This window comes from Vombatus ursinus, unplaced genomic scaffold (genome assembly GCF_900497805.2).
Source record: "Vombatus ursinus unplaced genomic scaffold, bare-nosed wombat genome assembly UNPS02014801.1, whole genome shotgun sequence".
Lineage (NCBI taxonomy): Eukaryota > Metazoa > Chordata > Mammalia > Diprotodontia > Vombatidae > Vombatus > Vombatus ursinus.
The window spans coordinates 23,674,010-23,698,568 of record NW_020954579.1 but is presented as its reverse complement, the minus strand read 5'-3'; the positions used below and the strand labels follow the sequence as shown (position 1 = coordinate 23,698,568).

At 35.3% G+C, this 24,559-nt stretch overlaps 1 protein-coding gene across 1 annotated transcript in view; it reads right to left on the bottom strand.

The window, feature by feature from the left end:
* LOC114051176 (ATP-binding cassette sub-family A member 9-like) overlaps positions 1-24,559 on the bottom strand; it is an 83,804-nt gene that overhangs the window by 20,746 nt on the left and 38,499 nt on the right. The window contains 7 exon segments of the mRNA XM_027873391.1: positions 2,061-2,155; positions 2,673-2,735; positions 9,381-9,497; positions 14,154-14,267; positions 14,484-14,666; positions 15,023-15,130; positions 19,223-19,360. Coding sequence (XP_027729192.1) covers positions 2,061-2,155; positions 2,673-2,735; positions 9,381-9,497; positions 14,154-14,267; positions 14,484-14,666; positions 15,023-15,130; positions 19,223-19,360 — 818 coding nt within the window.

Below are 24,559 nucleotides of genomic sequence, written 5' to 3'. Positions count from 1 at the left end.
TCTTACATAATTCCATTTCCTGCCAGAATTGTTGGCCAAATTAATAACTCTACCAATAATATATTAAGATGCCTGTCTTTATCATCTTTGTCTATTTTCTGGGTGTGGTAGAACATCAGCACTTTTTTGTTTGCATTTCCCTTATTTTGAATATCCTATAGTATTTTTAATGCAATTGTTGATGATTTTCAATTTAACCATTGAAATTCCTTGTTCATATCCTTTGAATGCTTATCTGTAGAGGGATGACTACTAGCCATATATTTGTGTTGGAAATCTTGGGATTTATGTCAATAAAACCATGTATTACATTTTTATCTCAGACACTTGATTCAAGGTTGTTTTTCCCCCCTCCTATCTTGACTTTTTCTTATTCTAGTTGGATTGACTATGTTTTCAAAAAAGTATTTTGTTTACCCAATAAAAGCTATTTTGTTCCTAACACATCCTCTATCCTTTGCTTATGAATTCCCCCTCTTCCATCATGATAGCTATGAAAAGTACTTCTTCACATTCTCCTAATCCTTTGTTTTATGACGTGACATTTTATATGAGATCATTTGTCTATTTAGAGCTTAGTGTGATTTGCAAGATGCTGGTCTAGATCTATTTTCTGTCAAATGATTTTACAGTTTTCTCACGAGTTCATGTTGAATAGGATATCCCTTAACCAGAGGTTTGGTTGTTGCTGTTGTTGTTGTTGTTGCTGTTGTTGTTGTTTGAAGGTTATTGAACACTGGGATTTTCTTCTAGGTATTGTTTTTCTATTTTGTTTTATTTTATTTATTTATTTATTTATTATTTGTTTATTATTGTTCTATTTTATTTATTTTTCTATATTGTTTTATTTATTTATTATTGTTTTATTGTTATTCTATATTGTTTTATTTATTGTTATTATAAATAACAATTTATTAATTGTTATATTGGCGGTAAAAAAGCTATTTTACCGATAGCTATTACTTTTAAAATAGTTTAATATCTGATAATAATGGACCTCCTTTGTTCTTGAATTTTTCTATATTTTATTTGAATTTCTTGACCATTAGTTCCCCTAAATCAATTTTCATGTAATTTTGTTTCATTCTATAAAATAATCCTATGGTGGTTTGGTTGTTATAGAAATAAGACTGGCAATGTTTTTAGTCAGTAGTATCATTCATATTATATTGGTACGGTCTACCCACAATGAATAACTTTCATGGTTTTTGTATTATTTTGTTTCTATGAAGATACAATTTTGACTTCTCTTTTCCTAGGCTTATTGTTTTGTTATTTTTTTCATATTAGTATGATAGCCAACATTTCTAGCACTATACTAAATAATAGTGGAGACAATGGGCACCTTTGCTTAACTTTTGATGTTACTGAGAAAGCTTTTGGTGTTTCATGTTAGTTCTCATTATATTTAAGCAATTTTGACCATATTTAGAACCATATTTTTGTAAAAAAAATTTTTTAAATAATGAGTTATCATATTTTTAAAGCATTTAGTTGTGGCTAAATAATGTAATTAGTATTTTGTTATAAATACAGTTTCTTTATACTTATTATTCCTGATTTGTCTACCCTATTTGTCTTGTAAAAAAACAGTTCAGACAATGTTTTAATGAATTTTTTTTTTTGTTTTCAACTTTTTTTATTTTCAGAATTTTTACTTCACTGGTTATTCGTGCTTTGGCTTTTGCTGTTCATAAAGTCTGAAATGCCTTTCCTCTTCTCTTTCTACTGAAATCCTATCCATTTTCCTGAGCTCTTCCACTTCATCTTGGTCTTTTCTGATTATACTCACTGATTTCTCCCACTCTATTTCAACAACAGTTAATTACTAATTACTACATGGATAAGAGTTTTTCCCCCCAAGTAAAATGTTATCTCCTTAATTACAGAGATTATAACTGATATTGTTTTCATCCTCACCCACTCACTTTCACAGTAATAGAATACTACAGTACTTGACCCAGGACTATAATTTAACACATCTTTTCTAAACTGTTTAAGATGATAGTTTTAAATTTTAATGCTAAACCTGAATACCAAGTTCTGTTTTTATTCCAAACCTGAATATAGGGTCCATTCCCACTGAATTTTTTCCATACTTCATTTTTTCCAGATACCGTAGAGCAAAAACAAAAATGATACAATGGAGATAAGGCTGGAGGGGTGGAGGCAGAGAAAGAAAACTACAGTTATTAACAATATAACAAAGATCATGTCCAGATCTTAATTAAAAGGAGAATGTTTTATGTTGTATTAATGCAAGTATGTAAAAACATTTTGTAAGTTTGAGAGAGAAAATGTATATTCTAAAGATTTCCCATAGATGTTCTCCCATTTTAATAAGCACTTAGAATAAGAAACAAGAAAATTAAATATACATAGCTTAGATTTCTCCTAAAACTAGGCAAAATTCAAAATTTTAGAGTTAAGTCAGAGTCATTTGATAGTCACAATTATTATTCCAGTTTTAGGAGTCCCCATAACTGTGTGAAGTCTGAGTATCTAAATACATTTTTTTTAAATTAAGTCAAGTAATATTAAAATGAATAGTATAATATAAATCAATGGTATAACATACCATCAATGGCATAATATAACAATGGCATAATCAATCGTATAATGTGACAAATATTGTCAAACTTTAATGCATTGAAAAATGGAAAAGTTCTTACTATGAGAATTATGAAGAATATAATTTTACCAAATGCACCATTATCTTCGTTATAGTAGAAGAACTGCCAAAGGAAAATAATAGGTAAGTGGAAATTTATCAATTTAATTAATAAATAAATTAGAATGCTGGCATTTAATTTCCTTGCTAATTACATGTCTAGGAACAGCCATTACCTGAATGTGGTAGAAGAAGCCTTGCATATTTTGTTCCCATATTTACAGCCTACATCTTATTCCAATTTATTTCAACCCAGGTTCACTAGGGGCATTTTCCCTACTGCTGCTTAGTATGATTCTGAATTGGTAGAGAGAATAATTATTTTTAAAATGTCCGAGTGAGAGTTTTGGAGAAGAGACATTCTTGCCTCAAGAGAAGACACACATGGTTCTAGACTCTTATTTGTGGAGACAAATGAGGAGACAAAAAAGAGATTTTGAAAAACAACATACCTGTAGAGGTGCTGATGACTCTAACAGTCCCTGATTTCAAGGTTGCCTCTCTAGAGATTTGGGACAACTTCCTCTTGACTGAAATTAGGGATGCCTTATTTTGGTTGAGTTGAACTATCTTTGTCCCAAAGAATTTATTTAAACTATGATTTAAATTTTTTATTCTGGAATATTCTAATCCATACAGTTTCTTTGGTTTTTGTTTGCTATATGCTTGAATAAATTGATTTACTCACTATATGTTATCTATGATGATATTTAATGCAGCTAAGATTTGGTAGGAAGGAATCAAGCCTTCTGGGTATAACTTTGGGGTACCTTCCCTTTTAAGGGAGAGAAATCAGGAAATTATCTTGAAGCTTAAAATATGTGTGTATAGATATGTGTGAGTATACATATGTGTGTGTACATACACATGCACATATATATGCATATATATGTATACACACATTTATGTGTTTACATATATGTGTGTTATGGGAAAAATATATCCTCTTTAAATTCATGTGATAGGTAACTACTGCTGAAATAAATCTATCACAATATAGAAACACATTTTGCTTGCATTTTTTCTCTTTTCATAAGGAGCAGATTTTTCTTTTGAGGTACAGATAATGATTTTTCTTTCTAGTTGCATTCTAAAATTATTTCCTATGTACTTGTTAGGTTATATTTTCATTTTTTCTTGAAGGTACAATGAGTTTGTTCAAACTAAATTGCCTTGATTATTACCTGATATTAGCACGAAAATATTGTTAAGTGAATGATGAATTTATTAATATGCTATATTTCTTAAAATGCTACTGTATGTCTTATTAATTTCTATATGTGAATACATGATAAATTCATTGGTATTCTTTTCAGGATTTGAATTCATGCCTATTGCTATGATATTCTATTGTTTAAGCACAGTATATTAATTCAATAGAGCATTGCTGCTCCAGTACTGCACAACTATTATTTGTATTAATATAGTATTTATTTGTGTTATCAATATGGACATACATGGAACAACCTCTAAAAAAGATGGGAGCTCATGCAATTGAGAATTATTGTCGTACAATAAATGAAAAAGCATAGAGCTCTCCTAAGTAGACCAAGACTTGAAGAATGAGGACATTTTAAGAATATTGGACAAAAAAATGAAAGGCTTGGAAGAGTAATCATTTAATGACACTAATGTTAAGTCAGTGATACAATTCAGAAGTTTTTCTAGTAGTAACTGGGAATTTTCACCATGGAGATACACCTTGGAATTGACAGCAGAGAGTTGTTCTTGGAAGTTTCATAGAGGTTAACCATCCACGGAAGATGAATTGCTTAAAGAGTTAGAAACCCTTCTAATCAAAAGAGGCATTCTGCAGAAACACTGAATACGCTAAATAAACCCAGATGTACAACTTCATCTATGAGTTAGGCTAAGGCCATGTTTCCTATAGTAGACAGATATCATAGATACCAAACTGGCATTTCTCTAGACATGAGCCATGTCTCCCAGGAGAACAACACTGGGAGGCCTGTGTTGAACAGGCAGTTGTTGGCCTAAGACATGGAGAGAGCCCCGAGATAGATAAAGTGATGAAAATGACAGTCTAAGAGGAACAGCCTCAATGGCAGTGAGATGTCTTCTGGTATGCATGTATAGGAAATTTAGCTGAGAAGTATGAAAGAAGAAGCTCATGGTAATTTTATCTTTAATATTGTGTGACACAAAGGAGAGAAACCTGTGGCGTTCCTGTTCATGGGGGATCAATACTTGCAGAGTAAAATACAGAGAGAGGTGTGGTGACCCTGAGAATATAGGAAAAATTGTACTTCAGAGATTTAACCAAGGCTTGGTACATGGCCCTCATTCTTCCAATGTCACAGTTAGGCAGGCACAGAGACCACTGCCAACAATCTTGAAATAAGACAGATACTTAGATGGTACAGTGGATAGAGTGTCAGGCCCAGGGTCAGGAAGATCTGAATTCAAATCCAGCCTCAGACACTTACCTTGGGCAAATTGCTTAATTCTGTTTGCCTCAGTTTCCTTATCCATAAAGTGAGCTTAGAGAAGGAAATGGCAAACTGCTCTTGTATCTTTTCCAGGAAAACCCCAAACGGGATCACAAAGAGTCAGACATGACTGGACAAGAAAAAAAGAACAAGATGGATGCAGATGCTCTGGCAAAATGTCAGAAAACTAGAGCTGAGGAAATAAGAGAAAAAGATACATGAGGAATCTGTGGTACCCAATAAGCCAGACTACAATCAGGTGGAGGTAAAGCCAAGAGCTTAAAACTTGCACTAAACAGCATGCTGAAAAGATGTGGAAACCTTGTTTCATTCAACCAATTTTGCTTGACATGGTTGTCTGAGGATGCCTGGCGGCAAGAAAATGTGGGTGATAAACAGGTGAGAGAAAATATACAAACCAAAAATCAAGGTAATGATACCAAGCATCTTGAGTTCCAGTCAGCAGAAGGCATCTTACTGGACTTGTGCTTCTGGGAGCCAAGATGGCGGAGTAAAAAGGAAGTCACTCTTACCCTCACTTATTAACCTCTGAAAGTACAGAAAATATCACCCCAGGAAAAACCTTGGAATAGCTGAACCAGAAAAAAAGATGGGGTTCAACAGTCCCGTAGACCAGGTAGCAAGGGAAAGGCCCATCTTGCCCTGGGGGAAGTGGAGCAGTACAGAATGGGAAGCGTCCCAGCAAGCTAGCCAAAAGCCCCACCTCAGCATAGCAGGAGGAGATCCTGAATCCAGGTGGTGGAGCAGGCAAATACCAATACCTGGATCCCCAAATGCCTCAGTGAGGGCAGGGGAACCAGTGGAAACCAGTTTGGAAAACCACCAGGTGCCTCGGCATTCTCCAGTAACCGGCTCTCCCACAAAAACTAAGGGAAAGCAATACTCCAAGAGGCCCCAGGTGGATAAACCTCCTGCAACATCCATCTGAAAGGAGCTGAAGAAAGCAAAAGGAAAGGAAAAGCAGGCAACCTCCAGGGGCCAAACTACCCAATCCTACCCCTAGAGTTCCAGTGTTGCTGATTCCAGCCCAATACCAGGTAAGCTGCCAGAACCCTACAGCCTCCAACTGCCAGCATTAGAGGCCCCAGAGCATAAAGCCAGTGACCAGGCACTAGGCTCCCAAAACAAGAAGCTTGGATCAGTGCCCTCAGTTCCCCAGCAGGAGAGTTCAGTCTCTTCAAAGGCCAGGGAATAAGCAAACACCATGAGCAAAAAGAAATGTACAATAGATTCTTATCATGGGAAGAGTGAAGATCAAGGCAAAAATTCTGAAGAGGCCAACATTGTCAACAAACCCACATCTAGAACCTCAAAAGGGAATATGAACTGGTCTAAAGCCCAAAAAGCCTTCTTAGAAGGGCTCAAGAGGGATTTTAAAAGTCAAATGAGAGAAGTAGAAGAAAAAAAATGGAAAAAGAAATGAGAGGTATGTAAGAGAGAGTCAATAGCTTGGAAAAGGAAGGACAAAAATTAACTGTAGAAAACAAGTCCCTAAAAAATACAATTGGCCAACTGGAAAAAAAGTACACTGAAGAAACAAGTCCCTAAAAGATACAATTTGCCAACTGGAAAAAAGTACACTAAAGAAAATAGGTCCCTAAAAAATACAATTGGCCAAATGGGGAAGGAGGTACAAAATCTAATAGAAGAAAACAATTTGTTAAAAATTAGAATTGGGCAAATGGAATCTAATGACTCTATGAGAGAGTAAGAATCAGTCAAACAAAAACAAAAGAATGAAAAAATAGATGAAAACATAAAATACCTCATTGGTAAAACAACTGACCTGGAAAACTGATCTAGCAGAGATAATTTAAAAATTATTGGTCTACCTGAAAATCACAATGAAAAAAAGATCTTGGACAGTATCTTCCAGGAAATCATAAAGGAAAACTGCCCTCATGAGGTCCTGGAACCAGAGGGTAAAATAGCCATAGAAAGAATCCACCAATCACCTCCTGAAAGAGATCCCAAATTGAAAACACCAAGGAATATAGTAGCCAAATTCCAAAATTAAAATCAAAGAGAAAATACTTCAAGCAGCCAGAAAGACACAATTTAAATATCATGGAATCACAGTCAGGATTACACAGAACCTTGCAGTTGCTACATTAAAAGACCATAGGGCATGGAACATGATATTCCATAAAGCTAAGCAGCTTGGATTACAACCAAGGATCAACTATCCACAGAAAATGAGCATGATCTTTCAGGGGAGGAAATGGATATTCAACAAAATAGTGGACTTCCAAACCTTCCTGATAAAAAGACCAGAGCTCAACAGAAAATTTGATCTTCAAATACAAGATTCAAGAGAGACATAAAAAGGTAAATGGGACAGAAAGAAACTACATGTTATTAATAAAGGTAAAACTATTTACATCCCCACAAAGGAAGATGATACTTGTAACTCCTGAGAACTGTATTGTTACTACACCATGTTAAAGTGGTATACATAAAGGGGGTGGGTATAAATTGACTTTGATGTAATGATTTAAAAAAAAATCTAATCAAGTGCGTTAAATGGATCCAAGTAAGTGGATTAATCTGATCTAACTAAGAAAATGTACTGAGAGAAAAGGAAAAGAGGAGGCAGACAAGGTAAGTTGCAGGAAAAGGCACAAAAGCCCATTACAGCAGAGTGACAGAAGGGAGAGAGATGAGCATTGTTTGAACCTTACTCTCATCAGATTTTGCTCAAGAAGAGAATAACATAATCAGTTAGGTATAGAAATCTAACTTGCCCCATAGGCAGTAGGAAGGAAAAGGGAAAAGAAAAGGGAAGGGAGATAGAAGGGACAGAAGAAGTAGTAATAGTAAAGGGGAAGGAAAGGGAGGGGACTAATAGAAGGGAGGCAGGACTGAGGGAGGTGGTGGTCAAAACCAAAACGCTAGTGAGGAAAAGGAGAAAGGAGAAAGAAAAGCATAAATGGGGGGGGGAGATGGAGAGAAAGACACAGTTAGTAATCATAACTGTGAATGTGATATACGAATGTATGGAATACTATTGTGCTATAAGAAATGATGAACAGGCAGACTTCAGAAAAACCTGGAAAGACTTGTATGGTCTGATGCTGAGTGAAGTGAGCACAATCAGGAGAACGTCGTACACAGTAACAGCCACATTGTGTGATGACTAATATTGATAGACTTAACCCTTCTCAGCAATACAAGGATCTAAGACATCTCCAAAGGCCTCATGATGGAAAATTCTATCCATATCCAAAGAAAGAACTATGGAGTTTCAATGCAAATTGAAGCATACTTTTTGTTACTTTTTTTTTCTTCTGGTGTTTTGTTTCCTCATTCTTGTGGTTCCTCCTATTGGTTCTAATTCTTACAACATGACTAATGTGAAAGTATGTTTAATAGGAATGTATATGCATAGTCTATATCAGATTGCGCGCTATCTTGGGAAGGGAGGGGGAGAAGAATTTAAAACTCAAAAACTTATGGAAGTGATTGTTGATAAATCAAAATAAATTAATAAAAAAAAGTAGGCATCTTACTAATGAGATGAAGGCAGAAGTTGGAGCCTTGCAATGGAGTGTTGCATTGGACTGTGACTGATTCCACACATAGAACCAGGAAGTAGCTGGTGTACCCAAAGCTCTACAGGGGGCTGCGGTTCAATATTGTCATGAATAATTGACATCATGACTTTGAACATGCGTCAAAAAAGAACCCTAGAACTGATAAAAGAGAGATTTTTCTGTCCAAGTTGGCTGCAGATGTTACCAACAAATTTGTGCCAAATGTGTAAAAGGAAATTATTACCAACATGTGTTAGTACTTGTGTACAACTGGTATACTAGCAAGCCTTAGGAATTTGTCTATATTGATTTTTATATCTGGAAGGATATAGTAAAACTATGAATCATATCTTCATGATGACTGGTCATTTCACCAGATATGTACAAGCATACCCAACTAGAAACCAGAAAGCATCTACTATTGCCAAATGGTTGTGGGGAAAATCAATTTTTTTGGTTTTATTTTGAGTTTGTATATTTCAATTGGATATACTCTGATTAAGAGAGAGAATTTGAGAGCAAGCTACTCAAAGAAATGTTGTCTTAGGAAGGTATCAAAATCATAGAATTACTCAAAACCACAGTTTAAATGTTTTGTTTGCATACTGTCGAACATGTTGGGATTTCCTTAGTGTGACAAAGTTGTTTTTTTTTCCCAAAACTCACATTGTCTGGTACATTGGGAAAGTCATTAGTGTTGCTTACCTTAATGAGAAGATGACAGATTCCTGTCAGTGTAAAAGAGGGTACTAATATTATGCAGAGTAGCATATGGGACAGTCTCTGGGTGTTCTCAAGAAAGGTCATCAGTAGCATTGAAATCTGAAAGAAAGTATTAAAAGGGAATCATGATAATGTTGGGGTCAAGTTTAATACTTTAGAATTTGGTATTTTCTTAATATAAATAGTTTTCTAAATTTTAAAAATATTAATAACATTAATATGACTTACAAAATACTTTTCTCAAAACAGCCTTAAAAGCTAGATAGTACAGGGAATTTTATCCCACTTACATGGATAAGGAAAGTAAGACTCAGAGAGATGAGACGACTCACCCGTATTCACATAGCTAGTAAGTATTGGTGTCAGGATTCAAACTTCCACTACCAAAACATTACTTTGTAGTTCTAGATAATGATAAATTTCATGATAAATGATAAAATTCATCAGGAGGAATGAAAGGTCAAGACTCTCAAGAGAAATAATAAAAAGAAATGAAAGGTAACAGTACCAGAACTCAAACTGCATATTGAAAATGATCATTAAACTATTTGGTACTGGTTAAAAAATAGAAAAATTGATCAGGGGGACCAATGAGGTACACAACACCCATAAGCAATGAAATATAATGGCACTGACAAAAGTAACTTGTGATATGGGGAAAGAGACCTGTGCCCACAGACATGACAAACTGCCCTTAGACACTTACTAATTTGTGACCCTAGGCAAATTACTTTGCCTCAGTTTTCTCAACTGGAAAATGGAGATAGCACCTACCTTACAGAGAAATTATGAGGATCAAAAGAGATAATACTTGTAAAAAGTACTTAGCACAGTGCCTGACACATAGTAGGTGCTATATAAATGTTCATTCTCTCTGTTTCTCTTTCCCTCTCATTGTGGAAAAAAAAAGACTACAAGGATTAGGACTCTCTATTTGACAAAAATTGATGGAAAAGATAGAAAGCAGTCTGTCATAAATTAGGTTTAGACTAACTTCTCATAACATAAACTACATAAACTCCAAATGCATAGATATATAACCTAGATATAAAAGATTATACAAACAAATTTGAGGAGTAAGGAAGCAGATATCTTAGCAACTATGGATAGCAATGCATTCTTAACCAAACAGGCAATAGAAAGGATTAGAATAGATAAAATGAATAATTTAGACTATATCAAATTGAAAAGTTTGTTGCACAAATAAAATAAATGTAGTCAGAATTAGAAGGTTAAAACATCAACTGGGACACTATCTCTGCAGAAAATTTCCTTTTAAGGACTGTTATCCAAACATTCTGGAATACATTTTGAAGCTTATACAACAAAAATCAATAAACTACACGCCCAAGTCATTAAACTATACACATTGACCCAGCAATACCATCACCATACACCAAAGAGATCAAAAAAAAAAAGAGGGAAAGGATCCATAAGCAGCAAAATAAAAATTATCATAGCATTTTTTGTTAAATCAAAACACTAGTAACAAGTGTGTATCCATCAATTGAATAATGGCTGGACATATTATGATCTATCCTTAATCTCCTGAGAAGATGATCTTTTCTCAATTCTCGTCCTTCCTGACTTATGTGCAGTCTCTGCTACCGTTTATCACCTTCTCTTGCTGAATACTTTCTCCCCTCTGATTGCATAACACTGCCTTCTCTGGCTTCTTCTCATACCTGCCTAACCTCTCCTTAGTCTGTTTTGTTAGATTTTCATCTAGGTCACCTTCACTAACTATATGTGTCTGTCAAGGTTCTGTTGTGGGTCTTCTTCTCTTCTTTCTCTATACCATCTTGCTTGATGGTTAATCATTTCCCATGGATTCAATTATCGTGTCTTTGCAGATGGTTCCTAGATCTGTATGCCTGGCCCTAAGATCTCTTCTGAGCTCTAACCCAATATCACCATCTACATGTTGGATATCTCAAATTGGATGTCCTATAGTCTTAAACTCAACATGTCCAAAACAGGACTAATTATCTTTTTCCCCAAATCCTCCCTTCTCTCCAACTTTATTATTATATTAAAGGCACTACCATCCAGGGTCACAGCCATGGTGTCATCATTAATGTCTCATTTTTTCTCATCCTATATATCTAATATATTGTCAAATCTTCTTGTTACATTCACTTATGTCATGTATCTGCCTTTCTATAGGCTTATCTAGCCACACCCTTCTACAGGCTCTCATCACTTCTCACCTAAATTATTGGAATAGATTTCTAATTGGTTACCCCGTGTCAGATCTCTGCTCATTCCTCTGCCCATCCTCCATTTAGCTGTCAAAGTGATCTTACTAAAGCACTGGTCTGGCCAAGTCACCTGCCTAATCAATAAACTCCAGTGTTTCCCTATGACTTTCAGGATTAAATATAAAATCATCTGTTGGGAATTTAAAGCCATTTACAATGTACCTCCTTACCTTTGTAGTCTTTACAGTTTACTCCCTTGCAAAATCCAGCAACATTGTCCTACTATCTGCTCCTCTCATATGATACTTCATCTCCTAATTCAGTGACTTTTCAATGGATATTTCTGATGCCTAAAATGATCTCCTTCTTTACTTATGATTCCTAACTTTTCTGGCTTCCTTCAAAGCTCAAATCTACCTTCTCACCAACCATCTCCCACCCCGGTAGTCCTTTCCTATAAGATTATCTTCCATTTATATTGTTTATATGTAATATCCAGTTACAATAACTAGTTTATTTTACGACTGGGGTGGGGGTGGGGGAAGAATGCATAAAATCCATGCAGCCATCTCTGCTGTTGCTTTAGGAAGTTTAGTTTGGCAAAAAGTTATAAATTCAATAAAAATTGCTCCAAGTCCCCAGTTAGGAAAATTCTTAACATTTAGACAGAGATTGGATTCTGCTTTAATTTCCAATTGTAGGTCTCTCTAGTTAACCTCAGACTTCATTGTGGTTAAGGAGAATTTTTGGTTATTGGAAATGCTTCTGTAAAGCATTTGCAGGCTAGATCTTCTCCTCCAAGGTGCCTTATTTGTTATGTCCTTTAGAGATAGTCTATGCAGCTGGCCGCATAAATGTCCTTCAATGCCTAAAATTCTAGAGAATGATGAGAGAGGACCTTCCCACAGTGAGCTCATTCTCTCTTTCCTGGTTTTGGCTGTGATCCTATCTCATACCCAACTGAAAGGCTCATTGGCTTTTGTGTATCCTAACTGTAAAACTTTTCCAACTTCCATTTGCTGTTTTTAACTATTTGTTATTTTTAATGGTCTTCTTGGGAAGTTGTTGTTATTTGTCCTTTTTCGAAGAGGTCCAACGATATCACAGTGTGGTACCTTGACTTGTTCATGAACTAGCTTAAAGTGAGGCAGTTACACAAAATTGACAGCCTCACTCTCTCTTCCAGAGTCATCAAAGTTCAGTGGCAAGACAAAAGCCAGGATGACTGGTGATAGCCTGGGATACATTGGATGATCTTGATGTCTTTGATGTCTGACCAAGCTCTAAGCACTCCCTCCACCATCATGGCCGTTGGAACAAATTGTTCTCATTCACCCATTCTTCTGAGAGGAGTCTTCATGTACTTGGGGTAGACATCCCCCTAACTCACCAATGAGTTTGAGGCCTGTTGGTTACCCTCAGCCTGGTTTAGCCCATCTGCCAACACAGTTTACTGGAATGTGGCCACTATGGACGCTGCAGCTTCTTGGAGCCACAGATGAGAGTTAGATAAAAGATGGTCACCAAAGGTTGATAAGAAGCCCTGAAATGGGTTCAGCAAGCCCTCACACCATAAGTGCTAGTTCTCCCTGAACACCCCATATACCCCTGTGTATGTATTATTTGGTGGGGAATATATGACCAGGGTTTCCCTCCTTATCAAAAAAGACCAAGCAAGCAGCTTTTCTTCTGATCCCAGACCAAAGATATTTGAGGAAAAGGAAATAAGCATTTATATGGTACCTATTGTGTGCCAAGCACTGTGCTAAGTGCTTTACCAATATTAATCCATTTGATCCTCACAACAACCCTGCGAAGTAGATATTGTTATTATCCCCATCTTACAGTTGAGGAAACTGAGACAAACAGACTAAGTGACTTGTCCAAGAATAACACAGTTTCTACAGTCTCATTTGAACTCAAATCTTTTTGACTACAGGCTCAATGCTCTAGCCACTGTGCCAATTATAAATCTAGCCTGAAACCCTCCTTGGTGATTAGAGGAGAGATTATCTAATGGTCATGGACTTGTCTGAGCTATTATTTTGGCTTTGCAAGCACAGCCCTCCAACTTTCTAAGGAGTAGGACAGACCTCACTCAGATCAAATCTAACCAGGTATCTCCAAGTGAGCCTCTTCTATCCTTCCCACCCATCCCCCACTCCATAATACACAGTACGTAATCTTACATGTTAATTACGGGAGGCTCCCAGAGGCTTGCAGTAATTGGAGCCAGGATCCTGTCAAATGATTAGTCTTACATTTTTTTGTTCTCATTCTATGGTAGAACTGAAGTTAGATTAATGGGAATGTTCTTTGGGGATTTATGGCTATCTAGGGAACTCAAGTCACCTGAATGGTTATCTGGAAAAGTCATCATGCATATGAAATCTAGTCATTCTGTGCTTCTGTGCAATGATCTAACAACAATACAATGCATTTCTACTGTAACATTATTTTACTGTATAAGTCACTTAACTGTATAAGTCATAAGTGATTATACAGATTTATATAAAGTCCTTAAAAAATGAATGTTTTATTTATGTGTACCTACAGTAAAGAAGCAAAGAGACCAAAGGTTACTATTTTTTTTCCTCTTGCAAAAGATGACTGAAATCATATACATGAAGGAGATAATAGATGCTACATAACCAATGACTGACAGGACCTGAAATTGGTAGAAATTGATATTAAACACAGATAAGACAAATTTTCTTCAGGAAAATATGTCAGCTTGTAGAGGTTTCCAAAATAAACTTGATATCAGGAATATTTTATATAATTTTCATTTATGTAATATTGAAAACTTAAATATTTTATATTATTATTTTGTTTCAATTATAGACATTATTATCTTTTTTTCTATTTTATTTTTAATACTTACCTCAGCAAACATGATTCTGGGGTCATACCAAAAGTCTGGTAGTATTTTGCCATTAAAAACATACATAAATGTAATTGTTAAAAAGAGAATCAAACAGTACAGGGGGACATCCACCAGGGCCTGCCCACACCAATATGCAGAAGGGTAGAGACCTGAAATCCTTAGTTGGGATTGAGCTTTTATCTGATTAAAAAAAAGAAGAAGAGGTACAAAATGGTTTTGAAGTCTCAAGTTTAGTAAGTGCAGTTGCATAAAAATGTGCATTTATAATAATGTTCTTACAATGCTCAAAAAGTCTGCTAGGTATCTTGTACTTTACCCTACACCAAACTTCCCAGGGAATAAGTAGGCATCTACTTAATAGGTAGAACTCGAGATCCTGTTTTAAACAATTATACATTGGAACATGCATAAGAGAACTAAACTAGGTGATGCTCATATAAACATTTATATAATATTTAAGAAGAAAATTGATGTGTATAAAAAAAATCTATCCTCTCAGAATAAAATTAATTGATGTTTAAATAACTTTTTCTTACTTTGTAATCATAGATGCTGCTCATTGCAGTGTAAGGAGAAATGCTGATGGCAACTGATAGCCAGAAAAAATTGCTGTCCAAATAACCAAGCTGAATTTCCACAGAATCCTAGAAGTATGAAGAATGCTATTAGCTATAAAAAATAAAATAGAAAGTGATAAATAATGATAAAGTCAATTTTCCTGGGATGGAAAATTTATGAGGGAAGGAAAAGTAGAAGTGTAACACTGAATCTCCATGATAAAGTTAACAAGGCTTTTATATTTAGGAAGATACATATTTTTAACAGAGGGGTACTACCTTGAGTTGCAAGGAGCAATAGAAATTAATTCTCAGATTCATATTTGAATGAGGGGCTTATTTAATGTCTCAGACCTGTCTGCCACAAGTCTTTCTCTATTGCAGTCCATTTTCCGTGCAGGTGTCAGATTCATCTTCCTAAAGCACAGATCTGATCATGTCACCTCTATTTCACCCCCTACTCAATAAACTCCAATGGCTCCTTATCACCTCCAGGATGAAACATAAAAGCATCTGCTTGGCATTTAAAGCCCTTCAAAGCTGTGCCCCCTCCACCTTTCCAGTCTTCTAACACTTTACCCCACTCTCCCTCCACCTTCTTATTCAGTGACACTGTCCTAGCTATTCCTAGAAAAAGACACTTCATCTCCTGATTTTTCTCCTGAGTTGCTGTCTCTTCTCCACCATCTTGGCTCTGCCCCAGAAGAATGAATAGTCAGAAATAAAGTCAAGAGGCCATTGCATCCAGCCCAAACCACTCTAAATATCGGTTGGTTCAAGACTAGTACACTGAAGTAGGAGATTATCTACATTTGAGAGACTCCAAAGGTTTACCGTAACAGTGTACCCTAAGCACATAAACCAAACAGATGAGGAAGAGGATAATGATAATGATGATGACAGTAGTGGGTGGTGGTGGTAGTGGGAACTGGTGCCAAAAATCTTTCCTATATCAGGAGCAACAATGATAGTGGCATCAAACCTCAGCAGCTCCCATGCTAAAAAAAACAAAAAAAAAAAAACAAAAAAAAAAAAACCCAGTCCTCTCTAGTTAAGCTTTTCCAGCAGGAAACTGGGGGGAACATTTTACAGCAAGTTTCTCTGATAAAGGCCTCATTTCTCAAATATATAGAGAACTGAGTCAAATTTATAAAAATATGAATTATTCCACAATTGATAGATGGTTTTCAGAAGTCAAAACTATCTATAGTCATATGAAAATGCTCTAAATCACTGTTGATTAGAGAAATCCAAATTAAATCAGTTCTGAAGTATCACTTCACACCTATCCAACTGGTTAATATGACAAAAAAATAAAATGACAAACATTGGAGGGAAGAATAGGGAACTAATACAATTTTGGTGGAGTTGCGAACTGATCCAACCATTCTGGGGAGCAATTAGGAACTATGCTCAAAAGGCTATCCAACTGTGCATACCCTTTAAATCCACAATACCTCTATTAGCTCTATATCCCAAAGTGATCAAAGGAAAAGGCAAAGGCCCTATATGTACAAAAATATTTCTAGCAATTCTTTTTGTGGTGGCAAAGAATTGGAAATTGAGGGGATGGATGCCCATCTATTGGGGAATGGAGGAACAAATTGTGGTATGTGATTGTGATGGAATATTATTGTGCTCATCAGAAATGATGAGCAGGGTGCTTTCAGAAAAATCTGGAAAGACTTAAATGAACTGATCGGAATGAAATGAGCAGAACCAGGATACCACTGTACACAGTAACAGCAATATTGTAAATGACTATCAACTGTGAATGACTTAGTCTGATCAATACAATGATCCAAGATAATTCTGAAGGACTTATGATGAACATGCTATCCACCTCTAGAGAAAGAACTGATGGAGTCTGAGTGTAGAATGAAGAGTAAGTTTTCCACTTTATTTTCCTTTTTTTCCTTTGCAACATGGGTAATATAGAAATATTTTTGCATGATTTCACATGCATAATTGATATATTGCTTGTCTTCTCAGTGGAGGGTGAAATGAGTAGGAAGAAGGAAGAGAATTCAGAACTCAAAAATTTTTAAAATGAATGTTAAAACAAATAAAAAAGTAATAAATGGAGGAATAAGTTAGGCTTTTCCTATATCAGTTGCACTTTGTCTCAATGGCTTATATAAGTAGTCTAGAAGATGATAGTTAAGGTTTAATCTATTTCTCTCCTGCTGGAGACTCCAAAAAATAACTCTTCACAGACACTCTCTCCATGCATAAGCACATGGTAAAAGGGACCAAAAAAAAATAGATCCCTCTCCCAAACTCTATTCACTACCATCATTAATTTCACTGGATATTTTTTTTTGCAATACCCTGATTTTGTTTATATAGAACAAATGAGATAGCATAGAAATTGAAAGGCTTAGAAACAAAGTGAAAAGTATGAATACCATGTGCTTTTGGTTTGCCTTCTTTCCCCCCTTTTCTTTCTACCCTATCCTCTCTAAGATGTGCACAAACAGGGAACAGATCTCAGCATAGCAGTTTCACCTAATATACCCAATTAGTTCTCAGCAAAGGAAATTGCCTCTCAGTTCCAAACCATTCTTGACCAGCAGAAACTCAAAACCTTGAAGCCTGTGGTTTGGGATGGAAGCAGTGGAGAGGGGGCTGTCTGCCTAGAAACAGAGTACGTCCTGGAGTCATGACTAGCCCAGTCACATTGAGCACCAAAGGACTTCTCTTCTTCCTTCTCTCTCCTAGAACTCTCCCTCTCCTAACAACAATCATTTCAATGTCACCAAACTGGTGAATTCTGGGAGAGTTAATTCCCATGTTTCCATTTCTATGAACAATGTTCCCAAACTGGCAGTTGAAGGATTCCATCAATATACCAGAAATTCAAACATTAATCATGCCCAAAGCCGTAAGTAGCAATTCTGGCACCCAGGACAAATTTAGCCAAGGTTTTTGTCACTAAGTATTTAGGTGACTTGACTTGGGTCATATAGCAAATAAGTATCTGAGGCTGGATTTGAACTCAGTTCTCCCTAATTCTAGGCCCACTACTGGCATCTTATAGCTAAAATTACTCTGGGAAAGGTAGTAGAAGGGTCTGTCTAGAAAAATGGTCACTACAATTATTTTGCAACATCTTACAGCAGAAGACTTTTAAGAGGAATAATGAAAAAGATACAACATAATAATCATCACAATTATTTGGTGTTGGATAAAAAAATAGAAAAGTTGATCAGTTCAACAAATTAGATACGTAAGACTCAGAAGCAATTAATCACAGTAGCATAGTGTTTGATAAACCCAAGGACACCAAGTACAAGCAAAGAGACTCTCTATTTTAACAGAAACCACAGAAAAAACTAGAAAACAGACTGTCAGAAATTGGAGTTAGACTAAAATCATATCATATACCACAATAAACTTCAAACTAATATATGACCAGAAATTTAAGGCTATATCATAAATTTAAAAAGAGGAGAAGGACATAACTTTCACAACTATGAATAGGGCAAAATTCTTGACAAAAAGATTGAAATGATCATGCAAGATAAAATGGATACTTTTGATTACATGAAACTAAAAGCTTTGCACAAATAAAATCAAAGCAGTTGTAAATAAAAGGAAGAAAACCATCAACTAGTAAAAAAAAAATCCTGTCATTAAATTTCTCTCATAAAAGCCTAATATAAAAGATATTATGTGTATGTGTGTATACATACATACATGTATATATGCATATTTATATGTATGTATGTGTGTATATATGTTTATGTATATATGTATATATACACATTGATTCAACTATACAAGAAGAAGAGTGATCCCCACCCATTACATTGGCAAAGATGTCCAAAAATGGAAAATAACAATTGTTGCAGGGGTAACAATAGCACTTTGGAACTAGGCTCCAAAACTCACTTGCCCGTACATTAACATTTTGGTAATCCCGTTTCTCTGGATAATCCTCATTTCTGAGTTGAGAGGATATGAAATTGGAAATGAAGTCATCATTAAAAGGTTAGATTATGTTCAAATATAATCCATTCAATAATAAAGGAAAGAAGAAAAGTCTTTAGAAAGAATTCTTTTAAAAAAAAGTTTTGGTTCTTAAAGGGTTAAGCTTCTGTTAACTGGAGAATTCTCTCCTACAATACTTCATTTCTTAGCAATAGTGGCTAAACAAGTTCTTACAATTATACTTACATAAGTAAATATGCTTCTCTTAGTTTGAATCTGCTCTGAGGAATTAAACATTTTAAGTAGTCCATTACTAATGATGTCCACAAGCACAGGAAAGCAATTCAGTCTCTTGGTGTTGCATGCAATTGAAAACTCATAATCCTTAGGGAAAGTAAATGAAAGGTGGTCAATATCACTGGAAAGAAAATGCAATCAATTAGTTACTTATGCATAAAAATAGTGGTGCTTTTTTTTTCATTCTTCACTTGAGTGAAAAATCAAGTTCAGATCAAGTCTAGAATGTTAAGAAAATTCTATAATTAGTATCTGGGATAGGTTAATAAATTAGCAGTTTATAACAATATATCTAAATAATGCTGATTATTGACATATGGATATTTTATGCCCATGGTTATATACATAAAGTACATCATAAAAGTCAAAAGGATGAAGAATGCTTATCTTCAAAAGTATACCATGCATTGTGACGACCACTTGTCAGGTATATTAAAGCCAGTATCAGTTTGCCATTTCCTTCTTCAGCTCATTTTACAGATGAGAAAACTGAGGCAAACAGGTTTAAGTTAAGTGACTTACCCAGGTTCACATAGCTATGCAAGTATCTGAAGCCACATTTGAACTCAAGAAGAGTTTTCCTGACTTCAAGTCCAGTACTTTATCCACTGTGCCACCTAGCTGCCCAGCTTATGAAGGTCAGCTTATGAAGGGCTTTAAATGACAAGAAGAAATTTTATTGATCTCTAATATAATAAGGAGATATTGGAGTTTTATTTTGTCTTTTTTTTTTAATTTGGAGGTGGTGGAAGGGTGAAGTGATAAGGGCAGCCCTGTGCTTTAGAAAATCACTTTGGCAATAGAGTGGAGGAGGGACTGAAATGCACACAGATTTCAGGCAGGGAGACTAACTAGGAGGTGAGATGTGATAACGGCATGTACTAGAGTGGTGGGTGCATGAAGGGAGAAGAGGATAGATGTGAAAAAGGATGTGAAGGTAGAAACAACATCTGACAACAGATTTGTGGGGCTAGTGCAAGTGAGGCATTGAGAATGATACCATGTTTTGTGAGCCTGGGTGACTGGGAGGATGGTGACGTGTTCAACAGTAACAGAAATATTTGGAAGAAGGGAAGGTTTGGGGAAATTGATAAGTTCTCATATGGACTTGTTGAGTTTGAGATGCTTATCATATATTCAATTCATGATGTCTGAGAGGCAACAACCTCTATAAGTAGAAAATAGGAGCTACCCCACTGGGTACCCAAATGGAATTGGCCAGTTGGACCACACAGCTATTTCTTTCTTTCTTTTCTCTCTCTCTCTCTCTCTCCCTCTCTTTCTTTCTATTCCTTCTGTCCACATAGGGTGTCATACCCTTATGGGTGCTCTGCCCACAGAAATGTAAATTTTGATTCCTGAAACCTTTTTTTTTTTCCTTAAGGACAGCACCTTATCAAATCACTCTGGCTCTCAATTATTGCCCCACTTGGTCATTGTTTGAGTTCTTACTGGCTCAGAGTGACTGTAAATAGCAATTGTTTCTGTTTTGGCCAAAAAAAAAAACCCTGAGGGACTTTCCGTTTAAGATTGATTTTTTTTTTCAGTAGGTAAAGAGGCCATTCTCTGCCTCATTTCTTACCTAGCCTTAATCACCGACTTGGCATTGCCTCAGTCAAACTGAGACCTGTTAAAGACCTTAGCCAAAGTCTCCCACAGCATCCAGGTTTATCTCTAGTCATTCTGATCTATATTTAGACAATGTCCCCAGTGACTCTGCACAGCCCTCCCAAATTTAATCCAATTCACTTGCATGTCAAGGTACCGTCTCCCTGATCTCGTGGTCCTCTTCTAGAATGAAGGACAAACTACAACCTCTGTGAGTAGAAAATAGGAGGAAGGGGAATTAAGGGGAATTAGAGGAAGCTTTATATCTCTAAATGCTTACATGAATAAAATAGAGAAAGAAGAGATCAATGAATTGGGCATGCAACTAAAAAAGCTAGAAAAAGAACAAATTAAAAATCTCCAATTAAATACCAAATTAGAAATTCTGAAAACCAAAGGAGAGATTAATAAAATTGAAATTAAGAAAACTATTGAATTAATAAATAAAACTAAGAGCTGGTTTTATGGGAAAAAACAATAAAATAGATAAAGCTTTGGTTAATTTGATTTAAAAAAGAAAGAAGAAAACCAAATAACCAGCATCAAAAATGAAAAGGGTGAATTCACCACCAATGCAGAAGAAATCAAAACAATAATTAGGAGCTATTTTGCCCAACTATATGCCAATAAATTTGACAATCTTAGTGAAATGGATGAATATTTACAAAAATATAAATTGCCCAGATTAATGGAAGAAGAAATAAAATACTTAACCCCATTTCAGAAAAAAGAAATTGAACAAGCCATCAATGAACTCCCTAAGAAAAAATCTCCAGGGCCACATGGATTTACAAGGGAATTCTATCAAATATTTGAAGAACAACTAATTCCAGTACTATATAAACTATTTGGGAAAATAGGTGGAGTCCTACCAAATTCTTTTTATGATATAAATATGGTGCTGATACCCAAACTGGAAAGAGCCAAAACAGAGAAAGAAAATTGTAGACCAATTCCCCTAATGAACATAGACGCAAAAATTTTAAATAAAATATTAGCAAAGAGATTATAACAACTTAACTCGAGTATAATACACTATGACCAGGTAGGATTTATACCAGGAAAGCAGGGCTGGTTCAATATTAGGAAAACTATTAGTTCAACTGACCATATCAACAATATAACTAACAGAAATCATATCATTATCTCAATAGATGCAGAAAAAGCATTGGACAAAATACAACACCCATTTCTATTAAAAAAAAACACTAGAAAGCATAGGAACAGATGAAGTCTTCCTTAAAATGATAGGTAGCATCTATCTAAAACCATCAGCAAGCATTATACATAATGGGTATAAGCTAGAAGCATTTCCAATAAAATTAGAGGTGAAACAAGAATGTCTATTAACAGCACTGTTACTCAAATATTGTGTGAAAAATGTTAGCTTTAGCAATAAGAGAAGAAAAAGAAATTGAAGGAATTAGAATAGGCAAAGAAGAAACAAAGCTATCACTCTTTGCAGATGATATGATGGTATATTTAGAGAATCCTAGAGAATCAAGTAAAAAATTATTTGAAATAATAAACAAATGTAGCAAAGTTGCAGGATATAAAATAAAGCCACACAAATTATTGGCATTTATATATACTACTAACAAAGTCCAGCAGCAAGAGATAGAAAGAAAAATTCGACTTAAAATTACTGTAGACATTATAAAATATTTGGGAGTCTACCTACCAAAACACAATCTAGAACTATATGAACACAATTACAAAACACTTTTCACACAAATAAAGTCAGATCTAAATAATTGGAAAAAAAATCAGTTGCTCATGTACAGGCCAAGCTAATGTAATAAAAATGACAATTCTGCTTAAATTAATTTACTTATTCAGTGTCATACCAATCAAACTACCAAAAAAAGTATTTTATAGAGCTAGAAAAAAACAATAACCAAATTCATCTGGAAGAACAAAAAGTCCAGAATATCAAGGGAACTAATGAAAAGAAATGCAAGGGAAGGTGGCCTAGCTGTACCAGATCTTAAATAGTATTATAAAGCAGCAATTATCAGAACTACTTGGTACTGGCTAAGAAATACAGTGGTGGATCAGTGGAATAGGTTAGGTATGCAAGACACAACAGTCAATGACTATGCTAATCTACTATTTGGTAAATACAAAGACTCCAGATTCTGGGATAAGAAATCACTATTTAGTAAAAACTACTTGGAAACTAGAAAATAGTATAGCAGAAACTGGGCATAGACCAACATCTTACATGCTATATAAAGATAAAGTCAAAATGGGTACAGGATTTAGATACAAAGACTGATACTATAAGCAAACTAGGAGAGCAAGGAATAGTTTACCTTTCAGATCTATGGAGAAGGGAAGAATTTATGATCAAACAAGAGATAGAGAACATCACAAAATGCAAAAAGGATCATTCTGATTACATTAAATTGAAAAGTTTTTGCAAAAACAAAGCCAATGCAACCAAGATTAGGAGGAAAGCAGAAAACTGGGAAAGAATTTTTATAACCAGTGTCTCTCATAAAGGCCAAATTTCTAAAATATATAGAGAACTGAGTCAAATTTCTAAGAATACCAGTCATTCCCCATTGATAAATGGTCAAAGGATATGAACAGGCAGTTTTCAGAGGAAGAAACTAAAACTATCTATAGTCATATGAAAAAATGTTCTAAATCACTATTGATTAGGAAATGCAAATCAAAACCATTCTGAAGTACCACATCACACCTATCAAATTAGCTAAGATGACAAAACAGGACAATGATAAATGTTGGAGAAGATGTGGGAAAATTGGAACACTAATGCTTTGTTGGTGGAGTTGTGAGCTGATCCAACCATTCTGGAGAGCAATTTGGAACTATGCCCAAAGGGCTATAAAATTGTGCATACCCTTTGACCTAGAAGTAGCACTTCTAGGTCTGTATCCCAAAGAGATCATAAAAATGGGAAAAGGACCCACATGTACAAAAACATTTATAGTAGCTCTTCTTGTGATGCAAAGATTTGGAAATTGAGGGGATGCCCATCAGTTGGGGAATGGCTGAACAAGTTGTGGCATATAAATGTAACAGAATACTATTGTGCTATAAGAAATGATGAGCAGGCAGGCTTAAAAAAAACCTGGAAAGACTTACATGAACTGATACATAGTGAAATGAACAGAACCAGGAGGACATTGTACACAGTAACAGCCACACTGTGCGATGACTAACTTTGATAGACTTGGCTCTTCACAGCAATGCAAGAATCTAAGACAACTCCAAAAGACTCACGATGGAAAATGATAACCACATCCAGAGAAAGAACTATGAAGTCTGAATGAAGATGGAAGCATACTCGTTGCTCTCCTTTTCCTTTGCTGTCTTGTTTTATTGCTTCATTCTCATGGTTCCTTCCATCAGCATTAATTGTTCTTTACATCATGACTAATAGGAAAATATGCTTAATATGAATATATATATAAGTAGAACCTATATCAGATTGCACACTGTCTGGGAAGGGGGGAGGAGAGGAAAGTGAGAGGTAGAAAATTTAAAACTCAAAATCTTATGGAAGTGAATGTTGAAAATTAAAAATAAATTAATTAATTATTAAAAAAAAAAGAAAGAAAATAGGAGCTGCCCTCCTGAGGACCCAACTGGAACTAGCCAGTCTTTCTTTCTTTCTTTCTTTCTTTCTTTCTTTCTTTCTTTCTTTCT